Source organism: Tursiops truncatus, chromosome 2 (assembly GCF_011762595.2).
Source record: "Tursiops truncatus isolate mTurTru1 chromosome 2, mTurTru1.mat.Y, whole genome shotgun sequence".
Lineage (NCBI taxonomy): Eukaryota > Metazoa > Chordata > Mammalia > Artiodactyla > Delphinidae > Tursiops > Tursiops truncatus.
In genome coordinates, this window is record NC_047035.1 from 111,837,186 (window position 1) to 111,862,322 (window position 25,137).

The window sequence follows — 25,137 nt, forward strand, 5'->3', positions numbered from 1 at the left end:
GTGGGAAGCGTGGGAATGAGAGGGCAGCAGTGGGCGGGGGAGAGAGGAGGAGAGGAAGCAGGCGGAGTGTGAGGCTCAGCGTGGACAGGCTTGGTGAGCTCCTTTCAGGACAGTGGCCGTGATGACAGGAAGGGGTCAAGGCACCAGCAGCCAGGGCCCAAGGGTGTGTCCCCAACCACACTTTCACAGGTCAAATGTCTCTCCCCACCCTCGACTGTGAGCTTCTAGCGCTCGGCCTGAAACTTGGTCATCTCTCCATCCTCGACGGTGCCCAGGAAGTCTTGGGAGGACAGCCTTTCTGAGGTAGGTCGCCTCCCCTTCTCAGAAACGGACCTGACATCGGCCTTCACTCCCAGCAGCACAAGACTGGAGGTAAGTGTTATGAGAGGTGTTTCCTCTTCTACCTGCTGGGGCATGCAAGCCTCAACTCCAACCCTATCTCGGCACCGATGGGCAACCCACTGGCAAACACAGAATTTTCTGGCCAGGGCCTGCCATCTGGCCCCTCTGGCCCTCTGCTGTGACGATAAGACCTGGACAAACAAGGAGTGTGGTTCAAAGGGGTGATGCTTTCACTCAAGTTTGTGCAACCAGGACAAGACAGAGCTCTCAGCCAAACTGTAGCCCCAGATGGGCACTCTTGCTACCTGCTGGAAGCTTCTCCGCTGTAAGCCTGAGAGGACAACCGGCTCCAGACAAATGACCCCTGTGTGCGCAGTCCAGCTGTCCTTTCTTAGGCTTAGAATAGACTGCTTTATCCTGAGCGTCACTCCTTTTTTCAAATGTTCAACTCCCTTTCTTGTATGAAATAACAGGAGGCAATCGTTTGTGCGATTTACGATGACTGACAAAATACGGAGTTGGAAACCACGTTAGTCCCTAGTTCTAGAGAGATTTTGCCCAGGGCTGCGTGACAGCCAAGAGCCTGGGAACCATCCCGGGCCAGCCCTGCCTCCCTGAGGGCACTGCATTTCCTATCCTGCCCCTTCCGTAAATAAATCCCTCTTCCTTCAGAAATGCACCCGTAGTGAATTAGAGAGCGGGGTCAGCCCACAACATCTGAATTTAAGCTTAAAAACGACGGTGGAGGTTTTCAGGGTCCTGATGTGACATCACAGACACTTTGCAACTTCACTGGAAGTTCATCACACTTCATTTTCTTCCCAAAAAGTTTTGCAGTGACAGCCGTAGAGGACTTTGGTGTTACCTGTGGGCTTCTCCTCAGGGGAAGTTAAGCACTCCCCTTAACTGTCCTGTGCGATCACTTTTTAGGGGCAGGGGCAGCATGGCAGTGCTTTGAAGAGAGAAGAGCTCACGTTTATGGATGACAAAGGAAGCTGCCCAGGATCCAGGACATGGGGGTGACAGCGCCCCGCTCTCTTCTTGGGGGCGGGGGATGCAATTAAAACGCAACAATCAAACCAACCTTTAAATAGTAACTTTTAAAAATATAAAAACAGCTCATTACAATGACTTTTCATTTTCTCTTTTCTTCAGGAATCAACTTGTCTTCCACCCTCGCCCTCCCTTGTGGGGAGAGCCTTAACAAGAGGTGGCAGCTGAGCATCTGAGACCCAGAGAGAGGAGGGAGAGAGGGAGGGAGAGAGACAGAGAGAGAGAGAGAGAGAGAGACACAGACAGACTCCGGATACGTCTCCCCAGCCTTAGAAAGGGAACGCACCTTGCGTCTCTGCAGCCTCCCATGCCAGGTTGGGGGAGGGGCTCACCCAGGAACAAGAGCGGGGGTGGGGGTGGGGGGTGGGGTGGGGGTGGGGGGGTGAGGGGCGTGGTTCACCAGAGCCCCTCCTTCCTTCTCACCAGACAGAATCACACATTATAAAATAATCCATAAAAATGCAGTATAAAAATTATCTTCCATATGCTACATCCATGGAGAGCCCACCACCAGGACTCACGACGCCCTTTAGCTTTTCCTTAGAAGAAGAAAAAATAAGACCAAAAGGAAAAAAGGAAAAAAAAAAAAAAACCCCAAAGACCAAAAACCCACCCAAATCCTAACACCTCAGAACATTTTGGTACCAAAAAGTGGCACCTGCAGGAGACGATATTCTAGCTGTAAGCTGTCTGGGCTCCTAAGAGAGACGGGAAGCTACGAGAAGTCAGCCCAGTGTGCCCCCAGCCCAACCCCAAGTCCCCTCTCCCCAGGCAGGGGGGAGATAAACCTGACTCACAGCTCTGCAGGTTAAATCCACACTTTCCCTCTAAGGAGAGAGGAGGAGGTCAGAGGCAGGAAAGGGGAGAGAAGGCATTTTATGAAAGGACATCACTTCTAATTCCTTTTATTCAAATTAAAAAAAAAAAAAAAAAGCACCCACATCAGTTGCTATTTTTTCTCTGGTAGCTCCCTGAGCTGAGTCGCTATGCTTTCCTCTAACTTCGTGTCCTTTTTAGGTTGTGTCCGAAGATTAAGAAGGGCCGGAGACAGAGTGGCTTTGAACTTCCATTTCTCACCACGATAACCAAATGTGCACCAAAGAGAGATGGAGGTCAGGGTGGGTGGGAGGGAGGGAGGGAGAGAGAAAGGGAGAGAGAGAGAGAGAGACAGACAGACAGACAGGGGGTCAGACACCTGAAAGGGGAGCATGGAGCTCAGGGGACTACAGAAAAACCCACCACTTCTGCTGCCGTCACCCGGGCTGACACCCATCTCAAGCTCTGTCAGTCCGTCAGTCTGTCTGGAGCTTGGTCCTGACACGCCTCAATCGATTCCCAGGTCCACACGGAGATACACTTGTCCGGGGGGTACCTGGTAGCCAACCTGGCTGCCAGCCGTAGTGCCTCTCCTCCACCCCAGGAGTTTTCTCCCCGTTCTACTCCCTCTCCATTCTGCACCCCGCTCCCTGCCTCCCCTTCCCAGATGGGAACTTTTGTTTTTTTTTTAAAAAAAAAAAAAAGAAAAAGCCACCACCACGAGTGGATTACAAATACAGCAGGCGAAATACACGGCTGGCATTGCCGGTGGGAAGGGGCCTCCTCCCCCCGCTGACCAGTCCGAGATAGGAGTCTGTTATTTACACTTTTCACAAACCTCGTGCGCTGCACAGTCAGGGACGTGAAACCCCCCCTCCCCTGGCACAAACGTGTGGTCCACGCTCCAGTGTCCCCGAGCCAGGGCAGGGGAACACATCAAAAACAAGAGGGGAAGGAAAGATTCATGAGGGCGTCTGTGGGGAGCTGGAGCCACGAGCCCCCGAATAAATCTATGTGTAGCATCTGCCAGGATCGTTAAGGGGAGGAGAGGAGAAATCCATCAGAGTCCGTGAGTCCCATCAATCCACGCCTGGGAGTCCCGACTGTGACGGGGGCACCTTCTCAGCCGCCGGAGCACAGCGCTGGCCCGCTTGCCGCCCATCCTCCACGTCCACGGAGCCCCTCGCCGGGGTCTCCCCGGCACAGCTGAGTCTGTTTCTCCCGGAGTTTGACAGCCCTGTTACAGTCCTTGTTTAGTAGATGACCTCATAAACCGTGGCCTTCTTGTCACCAGAGCCTGTTACAATATATTTGTCATCCGCCGAAATGTCACAACTCAAGACAGATGAGGATTCCTTAGACTGGAGGAGGAGAGGCAAGAGAGGGCGGCGAGAGAAAGGACAAATTCACTTTGTGGGTACTGGACGCCCTCCCTTTCAGTGCTCTCTGAATTCAACCGCCCTCTGCCCGCCCTGGAGCCCACACTGCAGGGCCTTCAAACACAGCCCTTCCCGTTAGAGGGGCCCCTTCCACCTGCTTCCCCACAAGGAAAAGCTCGTTAACAGGGCCCAACGTGATCTGTACAGTCTCTGAGGAGCAAAACAGAACACTTGAGCCTCGTGAGCTTTGATCCTGAGTTTACAAACAGGAAGAAGCTTTTCTGAGCTGGGAGCAGGTGTCAACAGGCCAGACCCTCAGCCTGGTGAGCTAAGAGAAAGGATTTGCACCTGAGTTTTGAAGCATCCAGTGTAACTGGAGACTTGAAAGTTACGTGCGTGACACGCTAGACGCCAGACTTCTAGCCTGAATCCAGAAAGTGGCTTGTTGGCTCTGAGAGGAGCGGGTGTGACTGTGAGTGTGTGTGTGTGTGTGTGTGTGTGTGTCTGTGTGACATGTCTCTGTATGTGTGCGCGTCTGTGTGACCAAGTGAGAGGGTACAGCATCAGGCCCCAGGTCTTGAAAACTCACACAAAGCCTCCTCCTTCTCTCCCATCTCCTTCTGGATCTTTCTCCTGCCCCACCTCTCTCCCTACTTGGAAGTGTTGAGATGAAATACGAACTTACTTGAATATCAGACAACACTGCTCAGAAAAAAAAGCTGCCCAGTTTGCTCAAATGCCCAGCACCCCTCCTGCAAGGGCTCAGCGTGCAGGCCAAAGCCAAGAGCATGCTTTCACTTCTCCTTGCTCTAGAAATCCTACAAGAGCCCCTGCTTAAAAGCCCTCACCCCGAGGGGTCAGATGCCATTAGCAGCAGAGTGTATGGCCCACGGATGCGCCCAAGTCCAAGCCCTTGCCTCTGGAGAACCCATCCTGGACCCCCGGCAGGCAGGGGCTGGAAGAGGCCGAGGCAAGTTCTGCGTCACCTCCCCCAGCCCCGCCCCCATGGCCGCGGACGGGCCCTGACTCTGGGCAGGATCAGGAGGGGCGCTCGGGTGGTGGGTGGTACCTGGAATATGCTAGCTCCATACGGTGTCCTCCAGGCGTTGAGAAGGTTATCCTTCCCGGTGCTCACAAACCACTTGCCTGCGGGCGGGAGGCAAAGGAAACGTCAGGTTGTGGGCTGCTGCCCTCTAAAGTGAGACCCGCCCCATACATGGCTGGCTGCCATGGAAACACAGTGTGAACCGCTAACCAGTGCTGGGCCAACTCTTCACTCGTGAGAGGCATTTTGTAACCGAGACACGGTAACACAAACATCGACACCCAGAGAATGCCTTCCTCTGCGATCAAGGGGAGGGGTGGGCAGGCTGGGATGGAGAAAGGGAGGATCTGCAGTTAATCACAGGGATTACACTGCCCGAAAGATGCTTTTTAAAGCCACTAAGGTTGACTGATCCATCTCGATTCTACTGCTGGAAGACGGCAGGAAGTGCTAGGAATGACAAAGCTCTGAGTGTCTGGAGACCCAGCGGAAGGCGGGGATCGCTGCAGGTGCGCTGCCAGGGCTCTGCCTGCGTTATTGCCCCAGGGCTCCCAGAGCCACGTGGGGTGCCTGCAATTCCTGGTCCACAGAAAGACCGGTCGGGGTTTAGAGAGGACGGGACGCATCAGAGCTGCACAGCCACAACTACTGAGTCCGCGTGCCACAACTACTGAAGCCCACGCGCCTACAGCCCGTGCTCTCCAACGAGAGAAGCCACCGCAATGAGAAGCCCGCCCACCGCAACGAAAAGGAGCCCCCACTCGCTACAACTAGAGAAAGCCTGCGCGCAGCAACGAAGACCCAACGCAGCCAAAAAGGAATAACTAAATTTTTAAAAAAGTAAAATAAATTTATATATTAAAAAAAATGAAGTGGGTCAGCAGATATTCCAATTCAGAGCTATGGCCACCAAAGCCTGGGGTCTGAACCACAACCTGGAAGCACTGCCGGCAGGGCTGTGAGTACTGTTCCTTTGCCCCAAGCCAGCAAGCTCTGGCTCTAGCCTGGTCTCACAAGTGCTTGGTACCCTGTGGCAGCATCTGCATCCGAGGATGCAGTGGGGGGGGATGCCAGATGGGGGGTACCGGTCAGGGTCAGGGGGCCTGGTTCTGGGACCGTGCTCACTTTGGGGCTCTGGCCCTTCTCTAAGCTTTGGGCCGCATCTATGCACAGAGGGCAGGCCAGGCCTCCCGGGGCTCCCGCTCCCCCAGGCTCACCGCAGTAGGCGAATTTGAGGGATAGCACGCAGCTCTCGTGCAGGTGCAGCTGGTACTTGTCGGGCTTGGTGTGGTGCAGCACCTCCACGTTGCTGCTCTCCATGCCCACGGCCAGCCACTCCCCGGTGGGGCAGTAACCCAGCGAGAAGATCTGCGGGGGAGGGGCATAAGGAGATTAGCATCCTCCAGAGCCACAGGGGTGAGGGTTCCTCGAGGGCCCTGCTCTGGGACCCTGAAGGCTCAGCGTCCCACCACTCCTTCCCCCAGCACCTCCCCACCTGCCATTTGCAAAGCCAAGCCCGATAACCTAGGGGAATGGGATCTCGTGTTTCATCCCCATTTGACAGGTGACGAAGTTGAGGCCCAGAGAGGTTGCTGACTCTAGAAAGTGGCAGAGCAAACTCAGAAGTGGCACAGATATTTCCCTCTCACAGTTATTCTCTCTGCCTCAGTGACTTCCGCCTTTCCTTAAGAAAAATGTGAGTAAATAAAACACTAACGTCTTGAATAGCAAGATTAAAATATTAAAACAAGCAATAAAACAACAACAGAACCCAGTAACACCTGGCACTTATAGAATGCTATGAGCCATGCTTACAGCCAAGGCTTTTAGAGGGACCATTTCAGGTGCTCCCACCAGACCCATGAGGCAGCTATGACTATTCCCATCCCACGTACGAAAACCAAGGCCAAAGTGCTCAACGGCAGAGGAGCTGGGAATCAAATCCAAGCCGTTGGGGCAAGTGTGTCCAAATCCAAAGCCTTGTCGATTCTGTTTCATTGCCACTTCCTCCAGGAAGCCTTCCCAGATGGCTCAGGTTGGTCTCAGGTCCATTTGCAACGACCAGGTGTGAGGGCCCCTTTGTCCCCTGACTCAGCCACTGGGACCTGGGGAGGGAAGGCTCCACGCTGCTCCAATGGAAGGAAGGGGGGGCTCTCGGGGGCACACCTGGGAGGTGAAGTCGTGCTGCTGCAGCTGCCGGCCCTCCCGCAGGTCCCAGGAGCGCACGGTGTTGTCCAGGCCTCCGGTCCATAGCTTGGTGCCGTCGTGGGAGATGTCTATGCAGCTGGCCCCATCCGTGTGGCCCTGGAACTGCCTAGTAAGGCCAGGCAGGGATGGGGGTGAGCTCCGGGGAAGAACCGATGCCAAGCGGACAGCCATCCCAGGGGGCAGGCCAGCTCCGCCTGAGCAGAACAGGAAACTGGGGTCCATCGTCCCCCCGAGGAGCCTGCAGCAGAGCCAGGCCTGGGCCCCTCTCCTACTCTGCTCAAGGGTCTTCGGCAGGGGCAGTTCTGGGAGAGCAGGTACGTAACAGGGGAACCCCCCCCTTAGCCCGACACCCCATGCCTCCTCAATTTGCATTCTTGATCCATCCTTGTCACTCCGCATAAACCACGCGGCTGAGGCCATAAACCAGCTGCATGGCGCTATGACTAACGCAGACGGCCACACTGCACTGAGGGCCGATGCTGGGCCCGGCGCTGGGGTCCGACTCTAAGGAAGGGGCTTCACTCCGCCCGTTGCATGCAAGGGAAACCGAGGCACGGAGGTTAAGTGACCTGCACAAGGTCACACGGAGGCAAGATTGAAACCCTGCAGCTTTGCTCCTGAGGCCCCACACTTAACCACCAAGAGGTACTGCTCCTCCACTCTGGTCTCAACGCCTCTCCTTCTCCTGCCCTCTCTGTGTGTCCCCAGCTCCCCTTCTCCCCAGAGCCTTGTGCAAGTTCCTGGGCCAAGGAGCCCTCCATCGTCTACCCATGTCAGGCATCTGGCACAAGCTGTCTTCTCACCTGGGTGCCCTCACCCGCGCTGTTCCGGCCGGCCCACGGCACCTCGGACAGGCCAGTCGCAACAAAGATACCAGGCACGGCCAGCGAGGCCTTCCCGAGGACAAGGACCCCCGCTCCCTCCCGTGCCTAACCTGACTAGGGTCTGGTTGTGCAGGTCCCACACGGCAATGTTCCCGTCGCTACAGCAGGAGAAGCAGACTTTGGCGTCGGGGCTGATGGCCAGGGCGTAGCAGGCCGGAGCCGAGGAAGTCAGCTCGGCCTTGATGCGGGGCGTGGGTGACGCCAGGTCCCAGATGGTGAGCGTGCTGGCCTCGCCGCCCACGATGAGCGTGCGCCCGTCGGGGAGCAGCTTGCAGGAGCGGATGTAGTTGTCCCTGTTCTGGAGGGGGAAGGGGCAGTGTTCAGCACCAGCCTCCTCCCCTCCTGGGGACCAGGGGGGTCCACCACACTGAGCACCCTGGCCGCTTCTGCCCACTTCCTGCCCTTGCCGAAGGCAGCTGCCAGTCCGACTCGGCTCCTCATTCACTCCTCGTTCACCCCCCTTTCAAACTTTCACTCACTTCTTCACAGACCCCTGGAGGTCGGCAACGCCTCCCCTTACGGACGACGAAAGTGGGGCTCAGGGAGGTTTGCCAACTTGCCCAAAGTCGCCCAGCCAATACAGGGCTGCACCTGGCCGGGAGGGATGGGGCTCTCCCCCGACCCAGGCTGTCTCGCTCTCCTAGACCAGGTGGAAGGGATGCCCCCAGCCCCGGGATCCTCACCAGGCAGTCCAGCTGGGAGATGGGGCTCTTGCTGCCCGGCTGGCTGATGTCCCAGATCTTCACGCAGCCCTTGCCACCTGTGTAGACGTGCCGCGTGGGGTTGCTGATGGTCACTGCGCACACCACCTCCCCGTGGCTCAGCGTGTTGATCTGCCGGGCGTGCCTGGGGATGCCAGGGCCTGCCAGGGCATCGTGGGGGAAGGGCACGGGCTGCATCTGCCCGTCAGCACTCACGTGGAAGGAGTAGGCTCTGGGAGGGGGAGAACCACACTTCTGCCATCTCCAATCCTCTAATGACAGTGTGCACAGCTCCTGCCTAGTTTGACTGGCACCCGCCCCTGCCTGGCCTCCTTGCCTCCAGGTGTCCCCTCTCCCCAGATCTGAGGGCACCTGGTAACCCCAACCTCCTTGGCCTGGCTCCACCGGGCCAGAAACCGCTGCAGAGTCCAACCTTGGCTTCTGCCCCCGCTCACAGATCCCTGCTGCAAACCAGGCTGCTGACCCCAAACTGGCCATGCGAAGGGAGCACCCTTCCCCCACCTAGCTTGAACGCCACCCCTCCTCTAGGAGCCAGTGACGTTAGGGAGGAAAACCTGTCTGCGACCCTCCAAATGAGTCCCAGGGTGCACATCAGGGCCAGGGGCGAGCCAGCGTGGTCGGCCTGCTGTCTTAAGTGCCAGCTGTGGGCAGAACCCACAGGAGCCCCCGAGGCCAGGGCAGCTCCACGGCGTTTGGTTGAGAGACCGCAGTGTCCGAAGTGTTCCTTCCCTCTCAGAGCCCAGGGACCACATCCTCCACCCCAGCCCTGTCTCGTTCCCCTTTCAGAGGGAGCCTGGGGGCCGTTCAGGAGCACGGCCAGGCAGCTTTGCTGGGGTTGCAACCTGGCCTCTGGGTACCCCGAGAGGGGCAGACACCTTCCCTCAGGGGAGGTCCACCAGGGCAGGGGATGGATGGGTGGGTGGGTGGTGTGCCCTCCCCTGCCCTCCCCAAGAAGCAGAAAATAGCCAAAGCTTACGGTTTTCCACCAGGAATGGAGGCGAGGCTGGAGGGCAAGCCCGTGGCCCGCATCGGGGGGTGAGGGTCAAACCCAACCTGTAAGGCAAGGCCAGGCCAGCCCTTAGTGCGGGATGCCGCCATACGTCCCCCCACTACACATCCCCCTCCACCACCTCCTGTCCCACCCGCACGGCGCTGCCTCTTCAGAACCCGAGACAGCTGGGCAGAGCACGGCCCCTTGTTCCAGAGAGAGCACGGGCCCAGGAGGGCCAAGTGCCTCGTCCAGGACAATGGCAGGAACAGGATGATGGTCCAGACCCCGAACTCTGAGCCGGTTATCTTCCACTCCCACCCCCAGCTCATTCTCCCTGCTCTGCAAGGCCGAGCGGGCCCCTCCTCACTTTGTTCCCTCCCCTGGTGTCCCAGGGGGCTTGTCATGTGGAGAGGAGGCCAACCTGGGTTCAGGAGATCAAGAGAAAAACCGTCTCCTGGAAGAGGACCCACCTCTCCAGTCTGAACTGCTCTCAATAAACGGCAGACAAATCTTGGTATAACGGGCTGCCCCGTTTGCCAAGTCCCTGCCTCGTGGAAATCACCCGACTCACCGTGGGATTCCCACCCCCACAGAGCCCAGAAAGAGAGGTGTCAGCCCCGCTTCCCAGACGGAAAGGGGCAGCCCAGGGAGGCTGTGTTGTGTGAGGTCACATGGCAACTGATGGGCAGACGGGGTGGGACCCAGGTCTGCTGACCCCCAAGTGTGTTCCACTCTTATTCCTAATAAACACTCTACCCCAAAGGCAGCTAGCTGCCTGGTCGCTGGGCCCAGGTCCCCTTTGGTGTGCACGAAGGGCTACCTTCACCCCCTCCAACTCCCCCGCTCCTTACCCAGTCCCCCCAAAAAAGGAGCCAAAAGGTCTACGTACAGCTCCAAAGCTCACCATTGGCGATCGGCCATAGGCGGCGGCAGCAGCGGCGGCAGCCGCGCTCATCTGGGGTGGGATGTTGTGGAGGCCGGCGTAGGCGCTGGGGCTGGTGAGGGAGCCGTTCATCTCATGGTGGCTCATCATGGCAAAGGGTGCAGCGTAGGAGCTGGTGATGGAGATGGGCGTGCGCAGGGCCGAGGCTGCAAGGAGGCGGCCGTCAGCCGGGAGAGGCCACCAAGCGGAGTGGGCCCCACGCCTCCATCAAGGGCAAAGCTCAGGCCACCAGGCTGCCTCCCTGCCCAGCAGCAATCCCTTCTGTGTTCTAAAGCTGCCTACTCCAAGCAGTCCTCCTGGACTGAACCCACCTACCAGAGAACCCCATCTTCACAGCCTAAGAAAGTTCGAGCTGAGAGATGTGACCACCGCTTTTTATAGAGCAGGACTCGGAGGCCCAGAGGAGGGGGCTGTTCAGAGCCTCACAGAACTAACAGCAGAGGCAGACAGATCACTGGTGTCCCGACCTGTCTGAAGCTCCTTCCACACACCTAGTGCACAGCGGCTCCAGGAAGCCCTGACATCGGTGTTGAAGCACCAGGCACTCACCTTCTCCTCAAACCTGACCAGGTCCCCCAGAGATGGGCCCTGGGACAGCCCTGACTCTGACCCCCCTCCCTGGCCCCCACCTGTGAGGCTCCAAGCCCTGGCCTGGGGCAGAGCCCCTCCCTTCAAACATGGTCAGCCCAGCCCCATCGTGCCTACCCATTATACCTATCGGGTCCATGCCTGGAGGCTTGCCCGGCATCGACCGGAGTCCTGGGGTCGTGCTGGTGCCCGGAGTTGGGGCATCGTTCCTTGGGGTTGGTGTGTTGGACTTGAGCCCAGGGGTGGAGGATTTGTCATTCTGAAGAGGGTAGATGCAGAGACCAAGGGAAGCCATGAAGATTCCTTTCTCCCAAGAGCTGGGCACCACATGAAGCCCAGTGCTGGACCCAGCTCTGAATCTTCTGCCCCACAGCTCCTCAATTCTTGCCCAATCTTATTTGGCAGGGACTGTGGTAATTGTTCCCATTTAATAGATGCAGCAGTTAAGGCTTAGAAACGTTAACTAATAATAAGCACAGGGCTCAGCCTGTAAGTGGTAAAGACAGGATTTGAACCCAGGCCAAGCCCCAATCCGTGTACTTTCTACTCCAGCCCTCTGCCTTCCACTTAGCACCACTCCAGATCCAGACCCTTTTCCAGAACGTTTTCCCTCTGCCCCCACGTTCCCCACCCTCTCCCAGCCTCTGCGGCGCCAGGGGCAGACCCCACATACATGACCAAGGTCTTTGGTCTTGGAGGAGGGCGTGCTGCTGGAGGAGGCCACCGAGGCGGGGCTGGTGGGAGCGTCCTTCTTCAGGCCACGGGCCTTGTCCAGCCCGTTTTCAGGAGGGGAGTGTGCCGGGCTGACCCGGGGCGTCGCTGGGTCCTAAAAACACAAGTGATACGGGGATGTGCCGAGCAGTGACGAGTCTGGAGTCTCTCTGCTCTGGGGACGGGAATGGAGTGGGCACAGGGCATGGGAAAAGAGCCTGGTCCCAAGTGGGGACAATGAGTTTTTAATGACCTAGTCTGACCCCTTCATCCCACAGATGGGGGGAGACTGAGGCCTGGGTGGGTGGAGGTGACCTGCCCAAGATCAAATACAGGTTCAGGACTCCAAGCTGGGCAGCTGGGCCTTGGCCCTGGGTAGGTCCTTTCCAGCTCCCCCTCCCTCGCTAAGGCTGACCCAGGAGGCTCACAAGCCCAAGATCCCAGGGGTGGTGGGGAGAACAGAGCTGACCTGGAGGACCATGGTGACTGGGAGCCAGCCCTCCCCTGGGGTCTTCAGGGGCCTCTCTCTGGAGACCCAGCCTAGGAACCCCAGCAGTGTGCACGAATGCCCAGCCACCAGGCAGCCAAGCCCTGCCCTCCTCCTCCTGACCAGCTGGATGCCCCAACCCCAAAGGCCTCGTCACCCAGCTGGGGCTGCTGGTAACGGTGCAACAGCTGAGACACGACAGCTCCCACCCAGGACAGGAGCAATCGCCGACCACCCTGCACAGGGACAGTCGCCCTGCGACCTGGGCCGGCCCTTACCTCATTGGAAACGTCCACCACCAGATCGTCACTCTTGTCCCCGTCACTGTCCTGCACGGAGAGGGAAGCCAGTGAGAGGCCACGCCCACCCCAGACTGAGCCCAGACCACGCCCCTGCTTCCACCAGCCAGGATCTGAACCCCGGCCAAACCCCAAAGTCCATGCTCTCCCCACTCAGCCCCACCAAAGCTGACCTCTTCTCCCTGCTGTTTGCTAGCCCAGCCCCCAGCCCCACGGTCACTCTGCTCCCACGCCCACAGGCGGCCTCACCAACACCTGCCCAGTTATAATATTTCTAAGGCTGCTTTAACATGTCGCTCTGGAGCCAGACACCTCTCTCCAGCTGGCCTGATATCCACCACCATTTGCAAGTGAGTGCGCTGGTCTCGTTCCATCATTCCCATCACCGTGTGTGTGGGGAGGGGATTAGCCTTGTCTCCCAGAAACGCAGCTGAGGCTTTGGCTGTGCTACGTGTCCGGAGCCCCAGAACAGCCAAGGAGCTGAACACGGAGGGCCGGGCCCAAGGGCACCAGGTCCCACAGTGCATCGCCCCCTGCCCTCTGCCCCAGCTCTCAGCCCTGCTCGGCCTGGCACAGAGCAGACACCACGACCACCTGTAGGGTCGAAGTGTGGGGATGCCAGGAACGGTCCCCAGAGCAGACCGGAGGTTCTGAGGGGGCCGTGATGGCAGCAGGGGGTTTTTGGCCCATCGGGGGAGGTGCCCCTAGCTCTCCCCAGGCCCTACGGAGGCTGGGATGACTTCCCTGTCCACTGCCTCCTGGCCATGGTCCGCAGGCTCACAGGACATCGGTCTGTGGACGCTTCCCCTGCCCGGGCCACCTGCCCTCCTCAGTGCGGCAGTGTCTCCTGCCCCCACCTCTTCCTGACTCTCCCACGACTCAGGCCCCGTGGGGTCTCCCCCAGCCCAGCCCACCCAATCCAAACCCCGGTGGAACCCGCCGCGCTCTCAGACGTACGTATCGGCTCAGACTGTCCTTCTCCTCTGCTTTCCGCTTCTTGGCTTCCATGCTGTAGTCGGCGGAGCCCCGGTGCTTCTCACTGGCCCGCAGGCTTTCCGAGGGCGACACTGAGTTATTCTGGAAGCAAGGAGGAGAGTGAGTATGAACATTTCATGCACATATCGACATAGCTAAGTGACTCAGAAGGTCAGCTGAGGTGTCGTGTGTGTCCTGCAGGTCTCAGCTCCATCGGAGGTTCCCCAGGGACGCCTTCCCAACTCCCCAGACTCGGTTCCTCTGGGAGCACGACAATTCTCTTTTATAGCTGCTATTAGATAATTAACCCAGCACGGGCCGTCTGCCTCTGGCCTATGAGACTGTATGCCTCATGAGGGCGGGCGGGGGTCACGCCTGTGTCCCCCACCGCCCATCTGTGCCTGCCACATACATTTGCTCAAAGAATGGATAAGCTCAATCTGCACTGCGTCTCGAAAGATGGATCTGAGCCGACAAACTGGGGCCAAGTGCAATACTTCACCTGCGGAACCCGACAGGAGCGGGGAGACTGACCGGGACGGGGATCGCCGGGGTGCCAACAGGCCTCCTAAGTGTAGGTGGGCGATGGGGCATTTTGTGCGAACACCCTACAACTACAGCATGGCCTTCTACAACTTTAGAGAAACTCCAGAGTTATAAAGAAACAGAAAATGCAATGTCATGAAGCCTTTCCCCTCTTAAGACAGGAAAAGGTATAGAGGACAGGCAGACTCCCCCGCTTTGTAATGACGGGAAAGGAGGGGCCCCAAGACAATGGGCAACGTGCTCAAGGTCCCCCAGCAGCAGGCAACACGAAGGAAACCCAAGTTCTGCAGGCCTGGAAGAGACTTAGCAAGTTCTCCCTTCAACTACAAAGCAAGTGAGGACAAGGAGAGTTTGGAATTTCAGGCCTGGGAAGAGGGAAGGTGGGCCAACAGGCGAGGCAGGAGAAGTACCGGCCAGCGGGTCCGGGGACGGAGCGATGCTGGAAGGGGAGAGCTGCCCGCAGAGGAGGACCCTGGCTGGTGGTGTGATGGGTAACCAGGAGCGGGCTGGGAGCAGGGAGGGAGGAGCTACGGGCAGGGGTACCTGCCAGCAAACCTCTGTGCCGAGAGAAAAATACCACAACCCCCTCCAGGGGGCTGCCGAGGCTTGCCCCTTCCTGAGAGGCCACGCGACCCCGTCCCCGCTTCGCTCGGCACCCTCTAGGGCACCTGCCCTGGATCAGGCCTGGGGCTGGATGCCAGGCGTGCAGGGAAAAACAAGACACAGTCCCTGCCCTCCAGGAGCTCACAATCCAGCTGGAGGGAAGGCCAAGTCCGCTTCATCCCCATCCCCAGGGGTGTGTGACGAGGCCACACGGGGACCCAGAGAGACGTCTGCTCCGAGGAGAAGGGCATCAAGAGGCAGCTGGAAAGTCTTCCCACGTCCCCAGCGGCCGGGGACAGTGTGCCGGAGTGGGGTGGGGGGGAGCGGTGCGGGAGCCAGCCACAGGACTTTATTTCCTCCCCTAAGCCGGTTTCTGGGCAGCCCTTCCCTGCCAAGCTTCTGCCTGAAGCAAATTAAAATGGCAGAGTTATCAAACCTTGAAGAAAATATGGAGGTTATAACGGAAGTGCAGCTCAACCCTCCCCGCAGCCGGGCAGGCGCGGCGGCGATCCACGCACAGCCGTGATTCAATTAGCCGGGGCGAGCGCCGGCAGAAAAATCGCCGTCATTTCATTTCAGTTCCTCTGACGGTGGCCACCCCGCGCTAAGCAGAAGCGCTCCCAGCCCCTCTGCTCTCGGGTGGGCAGGCGGGGAGGAAACGGGGGCGCGCGGCTGCTCGTGTTTCTCCCCGCGACCAGGGCCACGGCTCAGAGAACAGCGGGCTCTTTCTTCTCCTGCAGTCAGGCTGAAAACCCTCGCTGCTACCGGAGCAGAGTCCTGTCAGGCGTTTAGCGGCATCGATCCAGCCCGCCTCTGGCTGGCAGGCGGCCAAAAAACTAAGTATTTTTTATTGCTTCGGCTAGGCAAGGAAATATGAATGAAGCTACCTCTAATTGGACTCCAGACTAACCCCTCTGGGACAGCTTCCAGCCCCTCCAGCCGGTCCCCCTCCCACTCCGACACGGCCCTGTCTTTCCTGCCGGGGCCTCATCTGTTGACAACCTGTTTTCCAAAGGGCTGATTACGTGTGTCTACACCCCCTCCAACACCATGGCCGCGTGCACACATGTGAGCCCCTACTGCCTGTCCCCGGGACGCCCCACACCCCCTCCCGGCCCAGGACGGCGTCCCGATTCATTTCCACGGCATTCTCCAGTGGCCCAAGGATGGCCCCTCTGCCCTGAGTCTGGATGTCGGCGAGCACTGAGGAGCGAAGAGCCCAGCTCTTAGGGGTTCCCCATGGGTTCCTTCTAGCAGAAATCGTTCACAGATGGGGGCACAAAGCCAGAGTCAAGAGCGACGAGGACGAGCATGAGCATGTGTGAAGGCAGGGAAGGGGCCGAGCACTTCTCTGTGCGGCAGGTCCCTGTTAAGCAGGTTAAGCTCCGGATCCTGGGTCCCGTTCTGAGCAGGGGGTCTTCCTAGCTAAGCGGAGAGGCTGGCTGGGCAGGAATATTGCCATGTTACAGATAGAGAAACTGAGGCTCAGAGAGGCCAAGAGGACTCCCCAACGTCCCATGAATCTGGGACCAGACTGAGCCTTGAGGTGTCCAGCCCAGCCCTCCAACAAGGCCACCCACTGGGATCAACACTAAAGCAATCAAAATGGATGTACAGTTTCAGCTGTTCCTTTCTTACGCACCTAGCCATTCCTGGGCCCACATGACCTGGATTTCTGAGCACATAGGCAAGTCGAGAGGGGACGTGAGCACCGCTGCTAATGGGAGGTTTAAAGTCAGCCCGGGTAGAGGGCTGGGAAGGGGAGGTGGGTCGGGATGGAGGAGCTGCCCAAGGAAGCTGCTGTCTAGATGGTTAGTTAACTGCCTGACCTTCCAAGTCCCACTTAACACGAGGTAATAACCAAAGCCATCCTAACAGATTAGATGGCCCCAGATACGAGGACGGCGATGAGGAATAAAATAGCTGTGTTAATCGCTGGAGGATTTTTTTTTATCCAGACTCCACTGTGCTTGTTCACTTGAAACAGAACCTCTGAGCCTCCGTGTGCTCAGAAAGATTTACAGCAAATCTCAGAGCTGACAGACACGCAGGCAGCCTGCCCTTAATGCTCGCTTGCTAGCACTTTCTCAAACCGAGTTAAAGCCTAGAACAGGGAGAAGCCTCAGGTGTTGGGAGGAAATGAGGAGGATATAGGATCATACAGGGGTCAGCCAATCTGGGGGGCAGGGAGGCACTCCGGCCCCAAACGAGGGGGGGACACCAGGGTCCCGAGCTCTGGGCTCAGCCTGTGACTCCACAACCCCCCCTTGGAGGGCCCAGGGCTGGCTGGCTGACCTCTCCAGTAATCACCTCTCCTACAAAAGGCGTTTGGTTAGAGCTCACTTAGCCCAGCTCTTCATTTCACAAATGATGGCCCTGAAGCCTGGAGAGACGAAGGCTTCCCCAAGTGCAGGTCACTCAACAGGGGACAACACCCTCCTCCCAGGAGCCCACACAGGGTTAGGGCTGACCCTCCCCCAGCACCCAACCCCCCCCCCCCCAACAGGTTCCAGAGTGCTGGACTTACCGTGCTGGATTCTCTCTCTTTGGGGACAGAAGGCCAGGACAGGAGGAGGATCAGGTCCCCCAAGACAAAGAAACAAAAAAGAAAGCAAGGTCAGTATCGTCCGGTTGCCTTTTATGCTTTGCTAGTTCACGGGTTTTAAAACGAGCAGCGGCCTGGCTCTGAGTCACCGCGGGTCAGCCAAGGTAGGGCCATTAGGTGACGTCTCTCAGTTTGGAAATTAACCGCCCCAATCCCAATGCTTCACTCGGCCACCAGGCCCCGGCGGGGCAGCAGGGGGGGATCTGTGGCCTAGCTCTCCCTGACGTGCGGAGAAGGGCACCAAGATTACTGGTCAGCAGTTTTTAAAGCCGTAAACTTGGGAAGGATCGTGCTACGCAAAATAGCCATGGGATCTGGGAGTTGAGAACATTATTGTTATTTTTTTGTTTTTTAAAGGAATTATCGGAGTGGTATTTTGGTGGTGGTGTTTTGCTGTATGCGGGCCTCTCACTGTTGTGGCCTCTCCCGTTGTGGAGCACAGGCTCTGGACGCGCAGGCTCAGCGGCCAAGGCTCACGGGCCCAGCCGCTCCGCGGCATGTGGGATCCTCCCGGACCGGGGCACGAACCCGTGTCCCCTGCATCGGCAGGCGGACCCTCAACCACTGCGCCACCAGGGAAGCCCGGTGTTGGGTGTTGTTTTTTAATTAATACTCTTCTCTGTTTCTTTACCAAGACGCCCCAGGAAGCTGAGGCCTCTGATTATTTGCCCAGCCAAGCACTAGCTCCCTGATCCTCCTGTCTGTTGTGGGGAGGCCCTCTTCCTCTGCCAGGAGGACCATCCTACTGCAGGGGCAAAAAAACTTAGTCTCTGGTTCCCACGACCTGCTCCTACCGCCCCATGGCCCCGGCCTAGGCAGGATGGTAACACTCCAAGCCCCCCGTGCCCAGGGCCGGCTCATAACACGTTGGCCATGTGCCCCAGTAAGTATCTAAGGGCAAATCAAACCATCACATGGTGCACCTTAAACAGGATAGCATGTGTCTACTGTATCTCAATAAAGCTGTAAGACTAATATCTAAGGGCAGACCACACAAGGTGGCAATCTTTGCAAAGGGTCTGCTAGGAAGCCAGGCCCTCTCCTTTCCCGATCAAACTAGGCCCCCTCCCAAGGCCCTTCGCAGCGCAGCTTCAGGGGTCTTCGCGGGACAGGCTGGGTTAAGGGTAGAGAACGTTCTCATTCCCGGTCTTCCCAATCATCTCCCTGCAGCAGTGTCACCACCACCTCTACTTAAAGACAGTCCCCTAATGAGGCTTTACTTGAGCGCCAACTGGGTATCTTTTTCAAAGGACGTGGTCTCTGTCCTCAGAGGACTAAGGATCCTGGTGAGGATAAAACACTTTCCAGGGTAGGAAACAGAAGAACGGTAACAAAGGGCTCCGTCTTGGGACCCCCAACTCTTGAACTCTTATGGGAATTTGAAAAGAGACCCTCAGCTTGGCCAGGAGGGCATCCTGCAGGGGTGGGACTGGGGCTGGCCCTTGGAGGGTGGACAGGGTGTGGCTAGGAAGATGGGAAGGTATTCCAGGAAGAAAGGACAAGATGTCTTCCAGGGCAAAGAAGAGAAGGTACACATCAGGGATTGGGGGGTGGCCTGGGGGATGGGGCTCCAGTTTCCATGTACCAGGATCTTAATAGATGGCCCCAAGCCTTTTGCTAACTCCTGGTCCTAGGGTGACAGCATTTGCTGTGTCTGTTCACAGAGGGGCCTCCGAAACCTCTGCCCCCAGCCCTGCACGCTGCCCTCCGCCCCTGCCCCGGGCCGCACCTCTGTGATCCAGTTCATGGTGGTTCTTCTCGTCCTTCACCGACAGGTGGGCCTGGCTGCCCAGGGCACCAAGCGCCAGCAGCCCTGAGCTGCTCCCCGTCACCGGGGGGATCCCTGGAGGCTGGAGGCCTGACGGGTGGGGCGGCAGCTGCACCGGGGGGCCGTGCGTGGCGTGGGAGAGGTGCTGCGCCTGGAGCTGCTGTTGCTGTAATGAAGTTGGTGGTGAGCGCGGCTGAGCGGGGAGGGCCGGGGAGGCTGGGCCAGCCCTCTTGCTCCTCCAGGAAGTGCCGGGGGCACGTGCCCCCCGTACCTCTGCCCCCAGCTCAGGCCACACATGCTGTCATGCTGGAGGAAGTCTGGTAATGGACCGCAATTGAGACACAAGATCTATGATGGCAAACGCTCCACCTCCTCTCCAACCCCAGTCTCAGGACAGAACTTCTCAACGCATGTCTCCAAGCCCAAGACAAATACAGCATGCGTTTAAAAGCCAGTCGTCGGGGCTCCCTCTCCGTTGAGGGCGATCCACTTTTACGCTCCCGACGGCCACAGTTTTGCTCATGCTTGCATGCCTGCAAACGTCAGCAGCCGGCGCTTCCCACCCTGAGCCCGTACCCTGGGGAAGACTCCCTAATCCTGAGGAACTCCGAGCCTGTCTTACAAAGCGGAGGCAGAACACGGCAGAGGAGTCCCGAGATCGAGAGGAGTTTGGGGCCAGTGGAATGAGAGCCGAGGTCACCGGACATCAGAGTGGAGAACAGGGTAACAGGAGGAGTGGGGGCTTTGGAATCAAGACAGACCAGGATTCAAATCCTGGCACTCACTAGCTGGGTGACCTCAGGCAGGTTACTCACTAAGTGATCTCATAACAATAGCTAAACGTTTCCCAGAGGCCCTTCCAAGGCTCCCTCCCCTTCCAAAATCTAGTCGTGCATTAAGTCACTTATTATCAATAGCAAGGGTAACAATCCCTAATTAAGGATTCCGCTTGGCACTAGCCTCAGGGTCTTCTTTTCCCCCTTCCCCTTGCGCTCCCCCAGCAGCCAAGACAAAGCGCCCTTTATCATACCCAAGATTGCGTCAAGAACCACGGGCACTGTGGGGCACGCTACGCCACGGCTGCATACTTCATAGGGACTGAAATATGTCTTAGGAATGGCTGGGCCCTTGGGTACACATACATCTTTCTTCTCAACGAGCACAACAGGAGGGAACAGAAATTTACTGAATGCCTGAATCCATGCCTGGGCCCTTTCCAAATATTTTCTCTCACCCTTCCAACTACCTGGCAGAAGGGTTCTGCCCATTTTACAGATGGCAAACTGGCACTTAGGGGCTGGAGGGGGCAGCCAGTAACTAGCCAAGTCTCACCCCTAGTGGGGTATCTGGACTCAAATCTGTCAACCACCGACGTCAGCCAAAGAATGTTCCTAAAAGACACTCCTCCCCAAAGCAAGAAGAGTTGGTGGGGGTGACAAAGAGCTAAGACGTGACGAGCTTACCTGTCAGTGTGAACCGTGGCTCTCAGGCCACTGATGAACAGACAACAACACACAATGCAGGCCCACGGCTCTGGACAGACGTGAGGCTCCGAGAGGCAATGAGTGTGTTTGAGGTCAGGGATTAAGAGCCCCACTCTTCCCCAACTAAGCCGCCAACCGCCAACCTGGTGCACCCCCAAATTAATGGCACCCCCAGTCACACCACACTCCTGGCCCCAGAGAGCTCATTTCTCAGTTTGGGGAGAAAGGCTGGGACCCACGGCCATCGCTCCAGACCTAGGACATCTCTTGGTGGGCAGTTTACGGAAGCCGCCGGTGGGCACTGGTCCAGGTTGCAGCCTGACCCCAGATCTGCCTCGAGACGCCAGAGCAGAAGCGAAGCCGAAGGGCCCCCTGGAAGCCCTCCCCATCATCCGGGTCAGAACAGGTTCCTCCTTTCTGAGAGTTATGACAGCTCAGACTCTGGAGCCAGACAGACTAAGGAAGATGTCCCGCTCGATCTCTTATCAGTTCTAAGAACTTAGACAACAGTGGACCTCTCTCAGCCTCAGTTTCCACATCTGCAAAGTGGGGATCAGAATGCAGCCCATCTCTTCAGGTTGTACAAGGATCCCGTGCGTAACTACATGTGAAGGCAAAGTAGGTGTTCAACAAACATCAGCAAAAACTATGAGTGGACCACAAATAGAACTGCATCTTTCTCTGATCTTGGCAACTCGTGGGCTCCAGGAAGAAAGGACCTTGTTTTATCCATCCCAGCACCTCGGGTGGGGCCTGGCATGTTTGCCCAATACACATCTGCTGGGTGAATAAATGAAAATGTTGGAAAAGGGTTTACACAGAGAGGCTGGGAAGTAAGTCAGCAGAGTGGCTCTGTCCAAAAGCCATCCACCTGCCCAGATCCAAGCCTCCTCTTGGTTGGGAAGAGGGGCATCAGTGGCGCATCCTGCTTCCCAAAACACGAACCAGTGAACCAGCATCAGAAACTTGGAACAAAGGCTGTAGTTGCAGTGGCTGTTTGGAAGACAGTGGCTTTCAAAGCTGCTGAGCTTCCCAGACGGACAGGTTGGTTTTCAGCTGTGGCCCGTCAAGCAGGAGTGTCTCTTCTTTGCAACAGAGGAAAGGCAGCTTCCATGTACTTCTCATCTTCAAATACAAGAGCACCCCCTGCACAGCCAGAAACTCCCCTGAGGTCTGCTCTGGGTGGCTGGAAGGCATCGTCGGGAACGGCCCAGCAGGCTCCAGGAAGCAGGGACAGAGAGCCGACCTCCTCCCAGGCTCCTCTCCTGGGGCGAGGACAGACGCCAGGGCTTGTTGGGCCAAGGGTCTGCTAACAACAGTCCTGGTTGTGATAAAGGGTGAGATAAAGTCTTTGCCGCAGCGGGGCAGGGGGAGCCGGCTGGCAGTGATCCACCTGTCTCTCCGTCCCCGTGTCGCAGGCAGGGTACAGCCATCCTCAGGCTGCATTTCTATCCCTGTGACATATCTGTGACTTCAGAGGGCGATGTGCAGAAACACAGTGACATCCGAGTGGGAGGGTGACAGCGTTTTCAACTGGGGACAAATGGGATCAAGTCCACCGTCCGAGGAGGGAACTGGGCTTCACCACTCTGCAGCAGCTTGTCCCTGGCTTCCACCATTCCCTCCAAGACCAGGATTTCTCCGTCCACCATAGGAAAGGAAGTCAACCACCCACCCCCCAACCCCAAAAGAGGGGTGGGGCGTCTGGAGGCAAGCCCCCTCGTGAGCACGCCCTCCTCCCACCTTTAACATTTCACACTGGGACAGCAACCTGTCAAAAAACACGTCCCATGGGGCAGACGCGTGTCCTCAAGTGTGCCACATGCCCAGTTCCCGGGCTCCGAAAGTACGGCCACTTACACGGGAGGCTGTCAGGGAGGCCCGCGCTGGCCGAGTCTGTGTAACTGGACTGTGCACACCACGCTTCATGCCTCTGCAACCTGATTTAACGCTTCGTTTCTCAGGTTCATGATTTGGGTTAAACCTAGTGAAGTTGTCTAAGCATTTCCAGGGCTGAGACCCACCAAGGACCTCCAGACAGAGTCCTAACTGCATAAGATGCAGACGCCCTGCCCTCCCAGGAGAGGGAGGGCAGCCCCGGCCTCTACTTCCTGCCCACGGAGGTGGCCCCCCAGCTCCAGGCTGAATTGTGCCTTCATGCTCTGTTATAGCTTGGAGAGCTCACAACAACCCCGTTATCCCCATTTCAGAGACGGGAACAGGCTCAGGGGGAGGTGAAGGAACTCCGCTAAGCCAAAGTAACCAGAGCCAGGACGCAAACCCAGCACGACTTCTCTCTACCACGGCCCCCTGGCTGAGAGAAACAGATGCGTTCATTCTAAGGCCCACTCGCCGCACCATCCTTCTCCCAGTCAACTGAGCCCAGCTCGTCGACGTCCTGGAGGGAACGCGAGAACCTCAGTACTGGCTTCAAAATACCCAGTGTAGTTTGTAACAAGCGAAAACCTCCCCCTTCCTCACCCCGCTCACCCAATTTAAAAAAAAAATAAGTAAGCACCAACAGGGACCTACTGTACAGCACAGGGAACTCTGCTCACTATTCTGTAATAACCTAATGGGAAAAGAAGCTGAAAGAGAGTGGATACATGTATACGTACAACTGAATCACTCTGCTGTATGCCTGAAATTAACACGTTGTTAATCAACTATACTCCAATATAAAAAAATGAAAAAAAAAACCAATCAAGCCAACACTTGTATCTTCCACGAATAATTTCCAAGGGAATGCAGACCAGATCGTCAGTGGGGCCAGTGAGGTACATGCCCCGCCACCTGCCAGGTTCAGTGACCTTGGACTAGCACGGAGCAAACTAAAACACGAGTTCTGAAGATGGTGGGTAACTTCGGCTCACGGGGTCTTTAATCTGCTTGGGGGGGGGCCTTGTGCAAGCTGCTGGCCAAAGGACAATATTTCACCCCTCACGCTCAGGAACCTTTTGACCCTCCAACGATCCCCCAATAACTTGGACCCAAGAAAAAAGGGTGTGTAACAGGTCTGCAGTAACTGGGTCCTGGCAGGCCCTGGCGAACAGACACACACCTTCAGGCCTGCCTTCCCCAGACGGTCACTTGAGTTCCCAGTGGCCCTGTGTGTGGTGGGCGGACTGGGCCAGCAAGCCTGGGCTTCCGTCAGCTCCTCTGTCCTCTGTCCCCTCTCCCTTCACACCAAGCTGACGCTGGATTCTGGCCTCTCTCACCTGGAGGGGAGGCCCTGGAAATACTCTAATTCACGTGATAAACACACACCGCTAGCTGCAGGTATGCCCGTGCCAGATGTGTCTACCTGACCTCTCATCTCTCTCTGAAATGAGCCAAGATGTGAACCCAGAATCCTTCCACCCCATGCCCAGGAGAGCCCCAGATGACTGACTGAAAAGGGCACGTCAAAGGAAACTTGCCCAGCCCTTTTCCATCTTTTCACAAATGGGGAAAACAGGCCAGAGGAATGAAGTGACTTGCCCAAAGCCCCCGCTAACTCCCAGACCAGGGGGCTGGGCTACTTCTCCCCCAAGAGGGGCAAATCGGACAGTACCACGTGGGTAGCCACAAGGCTTCTGGGTCCTCCCCTTCACCGCCCTTTCCTGCTGGGGCAGGACTCCTGCCCTCTGGCCATCAGCCCTCCCGGCCCCCTGCCACCCTCCTCCCATCGCTCTCCCGAGTCAGCCCGGCCGCAAGCCCGCTGTCCCTCTCCTTCCTCCCTCACAGGATGCCCCTCTCAGCCGTCTGTAATTCCTGCCTTGTGAGGCTCTGTCAGGCGCACTGATTAGACGGCTGCCTTCTTAATGACAGGGAGACGGCCGCATTCACTCAGAGCCGGAGAAGCAATTACCTCGAAAATGGGGGTCACAGGCCCCACTCGTTGGCTTTAATTGAATTCCAATATCTGCCTCTAGCTGCCTTGGCCTAACGTGTAGCTTCCTAAATACTCCTTGAAGGAAGTGGAGCTAATCCAAGCAGCGCTTCTTCCCCCAATTCCACTCTTCTCTTAGAACTTAAAAAAAAAAAAAAATTTCATAAGAGGATTTTAATTCCAAAGTTGGGGGTGGGGGGAGACAGTGGGGGAGAAGGGACTCCACCGCGGCCACGGAGGGATGGGAAGGCTGGGCCTGGAAAGCAGATAGGGAAGAGGCTCTGAGAGAGGAGAAGCATCAGAGAACGCACTTCCCACCCCGAGCCCTCATCTGCCACTCTCAGCAAAGCCCCCACGCTGTGAACTGGCCACTGAGGAGGACACGGGCGCCACACCGGGGCTGGACTGGACGGGAGGTGGCGGGGGGAAGAGCCCTAAGCCGAAAGCCAGCCCGGGGCCTCTGGCCTGGCGTTGCTCCTGGACCATGTGTGACCATCTGTGAGTCACTCCCCGTCTCTGTAAAGCAAGGGCCTCGGCTGGATCAGTGGTTCTCTACCACGGGCCGTTTCGTGCACTGCCCCTGCCCCCTGCCGGGACATCTGGCAATGTCTGGAGACATTCTGGGGTGTCACAACTGTGTGTGGGAGGGTGCCACTGGCATCCAGTGGGTGGAGGCCAGAGCTGCTGCTGAACACCCTACTGCACATCCTCACAAAGTATGTGGGCTCAAAGTTCACGAGTCTTGAGGCTGAAGAACCCTGGGCTAATAAGATGGTTTCCAAGGAGACTTCGAATTTTACCATATTACGATTTCCCT

At 57.4% G+C, this 25,137-nt stretch overlaps 1 protein-coding gene across 10 annotated transcripts in view; it reads right to left on the reverse strand.

Annotated features, from left to right (window-relative positions):
• Positions 1–1,423: 1,423 nt before the first annotated feature.
• TLE3 (TLE family member 3, transcriptional corepressor) overlaps positions 1,424–25,137 on the reverse strand; it is a 47,743-nt gene continuing 24,029 nt past the window's right edge. For 3 of the 10 annotated variants that reach the window (XM_073801194.1, XM_033851922.2, XM_033851918.2), the window contains 14 exons: positions 18,927–19,131; positions 17,120–17,136; positions 13,426–13,545; positions 12,448–12,498; positions 11,645–11,797; positions 11,098–11,230; positions 10,345–10,529; positions 9,426–9,502; positions 8,411–8,660; positions 7,778–8,025; positions 6,802–6,949; positions 5,853–6,003; positions 4,660–4,736; positions 1,424–3,572 (listed from right to left, as the gene is read on the reverse strand). In XM_073801194.1, the coding sequence (XP_073657295.1) occupies positions 3,465–3,572; positions 4,660–4,736; positions 5,853–6,003; positions 6,802–6,949; positions 7,778–8,025; positions 8,411–8,660; positions 9,426–9,502; positions 10,345–10,529; positions 11,098–11,230; positions 11,645–11,797; positions 12,448–12,498; positions 13,426–13,545; positions 17,120–17,136; positions 18,927–19,131 (1,923 nt within the window). In that variant the 3' untranslated portion in view covers positions 1,424–3,464. Of the gene's footprint in view, positions 3,573–4,659; positions 4,737–5,852; positions 6,004–6,801; positions 6,950–7,777; positions 8,026–8,410; positions 8,661–9,425; positions 9,503–10,329; positions 10,530–11,088; positions 11,231–11,644; positions 11,798–12,447; positions 12,499–13,425; positions 13,546–17,119; positions 17,137–18,926; positions 19,132–25,137 lie in introns of all 10 variants that reach the window. The other 7 variants (XM_073801193.1, XM_033851919.2, XM_033851915.2 and 4 more) reach the window with 3 other exon arrangements.